The following is a 5,303-nucleotide window of genomic DNA, read 5'->3' as shown; positions in this document are numbered from 1 at the left end:
TAAGAAACTGTACAAAACCCATTCCTGTACGTAAAAGGAGCATCTCATGTTACATGAACATATACTGACATTCATCACACATACAGTACTTTTACAAACAAACAGACATGGGTTCCCAGGAAATTACGGTAAACGGGTTGCATTGAAGTGCTACGAGATCTTTCGTTGGCACACGAGGAGTTAACATTTACAATATTTACATTTGAGATTAAATAATCAGTTTTCATGCGTTTCCTAAAAACAAACAGTTTTGTAGAAAATAAAAATCTCACATTCCATTTGGATACAATTTTGTTTCTGTCCATGTGTGGAAATTATATTTAGGAAAAAGAATACATTAGTTTACAATGGCATTCACTTAACTTTATATATCAATTCCTCCAGTTCTGCTGAGTGTAAGGTTGGTTCTTATACTGTACAGGAAGCATTCTGCGATTGGCATTAAGTTGAATAAAACTGTGAACCTAAAAAACCATGCTACTAAAGGTACTCCAACAAGAGTCACAATAAAGCTGACTGACAAAGCAATCCTCTGAGTGGGATCCCAAACCTGCCACGCAGCTAGAAAGAGTGACAGTGTGAGGAATAAAACACTTCTTAAACTTCAAACTTCTGTCTGTTGTCTTTGAAGTCAATAAATTAAAACCAAACCTGAATGAAATGACAAAGTGACAGAAAGGACCAAGAGAGCTGCCGATCTGCTGCAACACCCCCAGACAACAAGGTATTTCTCTGACATCATCCTCTCCCTTTAGGGCCTCAGTTTATAAGCATGTATGGCCAGCCCATCATCAAACAGTCAAAGGGAGTCCAGCAGACTCCCAGGCTGGCCAGGAGGGCCATTGGGGGGGGGGGGGGGGGGGGGGGGGGGATCAGGGAGAGGACTGGGGCAGGATTTGGGTGGGTTGGCTGTGAAGTTCTTCTGGAAGCTGCAGGATATGTAAGTTTAGGTCCGCACCCAGCTGATAGGCACCCAAAAGGACTCTCGTTCCAGCCTTTCTAAGATACCTCGCAGTTCTGCACAGGCACTGGCTGAGTCCTCCTTGATCAGGACCCGGTCCACCAGGTGTCCATACTGCTGGTCGATCTGAATGGCAGACTGACGCATCTCTTGGAGGTCTTCGTCCTGTTGCAGAAAGCAAAATGGAAGTCTTTATACAGAAAGCAAGACGCATAAAAAGGAAAACCAGCCCATTTCACAAAGCTGGTCATGACTGCCAGTATTCTGAGTACTCTGTTATCCAGTATGTGTCTGGATTAATATTATATCTTACTGCTGTAGAGAAACAGAAAAGTATATATATATATATATACACACGCATACACATGTATACACACACACACACACACACACACACACACACACATATATACACACATACATATGTATACATATATACACATATACATACATACATACATACATACATACATACATACAGTATATTTATTAGGAGTGGGAATCTCTGGCCACTTCACGATTCGATTTAGAGGCCAACAATTTGATTTCTTTATGTACATTTCCATGTGATTTAAAAAAAAAATATACATATCAATCTGAGTTTGTTACATTTGACATATACAGTATATGTTTTAATTAAATGTTTTCTCTACTGAGGTTTTTATTTCGTAGTCATTCCATGCTTAAGCCTTAAACGTACTTGTGTAAGTCACCTTCTCTCAAAGTTATCTTCCATTTCAGAGGCTCAGTCATAATTAAAGGTGGAGAATTGGCTTCTTAGAACATAAAACATGAGGTGGTCACATGTAATGTGATAAAGTAGATAAACAGCCTGTATGTGTTTTGCCTAACTACTTTATGAATTTCTTATTAGATCATCTGTATATATACAAAACTTATTTTGTTAAACCTTTTGGCCATTTTTGCATTTTTTTTCTGCACTCTTGCCTAAACTCTAAGTTGATGTCCATTATCCCATCCTCTTTCAGTCACTCTATTTTTTGATTTGCTCGACTGGAGACAATAACTTTGAAATTAAAATCAACACATTGAAAATTGTTTTTTTTAAATAATCAACTGTTAACTTATCAGAATTGATTGTTGAATCATTCTAGAGAAAATCACAATGCATCTATATCTATCTATCTGTCTATCTTTCTATCTATCTATCTTACATACATACACACACACTTTTCCACGTTGATAAGAGCATTAAAATGAGAAAAATAGTAAGGGGACAAATAGAAATCAAGGGACATTTAGAATAGATAAAAATGTGTGATTAATTGCGAGTTAACTATGACATTAATGCGATTAAGTATTTTACTTGTTGGCAGCAGTAATGTGTTGTCACAGCTGTGTGTCTGTTTCTATCTTCCTATAAATTGTTGTGTCATATTCCTTGAGTGTAGCCATTAATTCTGATTCTGAACTGTTTTACTGATCCCTTACACAGTATACAATATTTGCTGGTACACCATAGATTAAGGAATAATAAGAACTGCAAAAGAGATATGTACGGTACTCCTTTTATGCCACGGAATTGGGACACAAGAGACATTTTAGGACTCACCGTAATGCGGCCATGCTCTCCCCCTCCTGGTGAAGTGGCAGCACTGCGGCGACGTCTGCTCTCAGGAACACGAGGTTTGACAAATATTACATACGGCTTGAACTCTGCTGTCCGCAGCCTCTTCAAGGCCTTAAGTGATGAAGGATTACAATAGAGACATGACAGGAGAGAGTCAACAGTCATGTATCCACATAGTGAACCAATCTGATGTGACTGTCTACACTGTGCTGCTGCCTGCAGAATCTGTGGCTCATGACATGTTATGATATTGTGTTACATTTGGATGTACATCAAACAAGATGTGCTCACCTCAGGCTGCACATCCACTACACACATCTTGTTCTTGGCCTGTACAGAGCGGATAGCCTCTATACTTGTGCCATACTGGTTCTCCTTGTATTCCCCATGCTCTATGAACCTGCAGAAAAACAACATGACTTAAACTTCAGCAGGAATCGAATCATATTATTTCACAAAAGAATCACAATATCTGTGTAAACATACTTGTTGTTTAAAGCATCTGCATCAAATTGCTGTTTGGTGACAAAGTGGTACTCAACACCCTCCTTCTCATGAGACTTCTTGGGCCTGGTGGTATCTTTAAGAACACAGAAGAGGAATTTACTTGCATGTGTAGTCTAACGTTAGTTCATTGATAAGTACGGTGTGTCAAATGTATGACTCACGTGGTACTGCCACTGCATAACGATGTGTGTTCTCAGCAATCACCCGCTGTTTGAGTTCGTTGATGCGTGCGCCGAGAGATCCTTTGCAAGATTGTGTGTTTAAAAGGAGATAAAATAAATTAAAACAATTGACTTCACATGCAGCATCATGTCGAAAAAGCGGCAAGAAATGGCTCATCAGGATGTTGTAGCCCATGCTCTGATCCACTAGGTGTCACTATCATCACAGGAGAACATTTGAAGCTCTCAGTCTCACCGATCAGAACCACCAGACGGGGCCTCTCATTGGGCCTCTGCTGGTAGCGGGTCACCTCTTCATAAGTCAGGAAGTCGCTGTCTCCTGGATCAGAGCCGTCTCCGGAGGATCCTTGCCTGTCCTTACGGCTCAGACGGAAACTCCTCCGTAAACCAGCTGCAATGAGGCCAGAGATGGGGGGGAAGAAGGAGCAGAAAGTAAAAAAGGTCTTTTGTCAGATGTCATGAACCATACAATTATTTAAACAAGATTAGATAACATGAGTACAGTACTTCACTTCCATGATGCAGATACAATATTTTGCATTGTTAAACCAGTGATTAGATAAATGCAGTGAGTTAATGCAAAAGCAATGTTTGAATGAGTCTAAGACCAACCCATTGATAATCATGCATTAAAAAAACTTTGCACTATTTGCAGTGCACTGTAAATAGTGCACTGAGTTGAAAATAACGCTCTTATCTGAAGTGTACATACTGAACTTGGGGACAAATAAAAATTCATGCTTCAACTAAAAATTGTATTACATGCAACTGATAGTAAACGCATTGGGTGAAGCAGACTTTATAGGCAAACATTTGTTAAACTATTTTTTAAAGTAATTAAAACTCTTTCAGCTGCTCTAAACATCTCAGTAACTCAAAATAGACATTTTCCAACATTATGGTCCAAACAAGGCATGCTGCTCTGAACGAGGCTACAGTGCTAAGGCAGGACAGACAGGACAGCCTGGCCCTGAGAAACGCCACATCAATAGCAGAGAGTGACTGCCAACCAGGGTCTCCCATGGCCAGGACTGTCTGTATCCCCCTTCAGTGGTGTGTACCTGAGGGAATGAGCCGGGCACTGTACCTGTATAAAATTCCCAGGAAAACACCTGGCCACAGGAGGGCGCCACTGCTTTACACTTAGGAGAGACTATAACTGGCGTTAGAGCATCACACAACCCAGCCTCACACCTCCACACAGGGTGAACGAGCAGCAAACGTGCCTGGTTGAGTGTGCAATGCATCCAACGCAGCAGGGCCCTCATGGGGTGGGGGTACGGGGAGGGTGTATTGGGGAAGAAGGGAAGCGGCGCACTGACCACAGCACAGCAGCAGGGGTAGTTAGTTAAATGCAGGGCAGGAGGCGAGGGAGGTTTAGGAGGATCCAAACACTGCAAGGTGGAGAGGGTCAGGCGGAGGGAGGGAAGGGAGGGTTTTACAGCTCCAAGCAGAGTGCATGATAGGAAGCACACAAAATCATGTAATTTGTGTTACAGGGAGAAGGTGCTGTTTAGATCCCTCCTTGTGCTCATCATCATTCCAGCAGCTCACGGGATGTGGGGGAGTAAATGGGGGTCAGGTTGGGCTGAAGAAGGGTGAGGGAGGGGAGGCCAGTGCAAGGCTAGAGAGGGGTTGAGAATAAAAAGGGACTAATGTATTCCCTTCACCCAAATTTAAATTAAAAAAAAATTGCCTGGATACCTATTTAAACACAATAAGTACCAATATGTACTGATTGTATTAATATTTGGAAATGTTTTAATGTATGTACCTTTCTAATAATACAAGAAAGCTTCTTGGAAAGAATCTAAATTTGGTGCTAAATTTGGAATTTAACGGAAATAACCGCTCCATTTCAACCCAATTGAATATTCATGTCATAATATTCATGCTGTGCACTGACTAAAAAACTCTTAGAAATTATTTGACATTTATTGTACTAAGTATACACATTAAGGGTACTAGTTCAACACTGTCTCTCTTTACTCATTAAGTATGTAGAACCAAAAGACAGTTTTTTTTCAGGAAACTTCCGAAGAAATAATTAGAAAATGATAGA

The 5,303-nt window shown here is 40.7% G+C and overlaps 1 protein-coding gene across 5 annotated transcripts in view; it reads right to left on the bottom strand.

Moving 5' to 3' along the window:
* Nucleotides 1–858: 858 nt before the first annotated feature.
* The window catches only part of mpp3a (MAGUK p55 scaffold protein 3a), a 29,960-nt gene continuing 25,515 nt past the window's right edge, over nt 859–5,303 (bottom strand). For 3 of the 5 annotated variants that reach the window (XM_032537365.1, XM_032537364.1, XM_032537366.1), the window contains 7 exons: nt 4,329–4,394; nt 3,477–3,632; nt 3,221–3,301; nt 3,039–3,132; nt 2,844–2,952; nt 2,535–2,663; nt 859–1,126 (listed from right to left, as the gene is read on the bottom strand). In XM_032537365.1, the coding sequence (XP_032393256.1) occupies nt 947–1,126; nt 2,535–2,663; nt 2,844–2,952; nt 3,039–3,132; nt 3,221–3,301; nt 3,477–3,632; nt 4,329–4,394 (815 nt within the window). In that variant the 3' untranslated portion in view covers nt 859–946. The remainder of the gene's footprint in view (nt 1,127–2,534; nt 2,664–2,843; nt 2,953–3,038; nt 3,133–3,220; nt 3,302–3,476; nt 3,633–4,328; nt 4,395–5,303) is intronic. The other 2 variants (XM_032537367.1, XM_032537368.1) reach the window with 1 other exon arrangement.

Source organism: Etheostoma spectabile, chromosome 15 (assembly GCF_008692095.1).
Source record: "Etheostoma spectabile isolate EspeVRDwgs_2016 chromosome 15, UIUC_Espe_1.0, whole genome shotgun sequence".
Lineage (NCBI taxonomy): Eukaryota > Metazoa > Chordata > Actinopteri > Perciformes > Percidae > Etheostoma > Etheostoma spectabile.
This window is presented reverse-complemented; position numbering and strand designations above follow the sequence as displayed.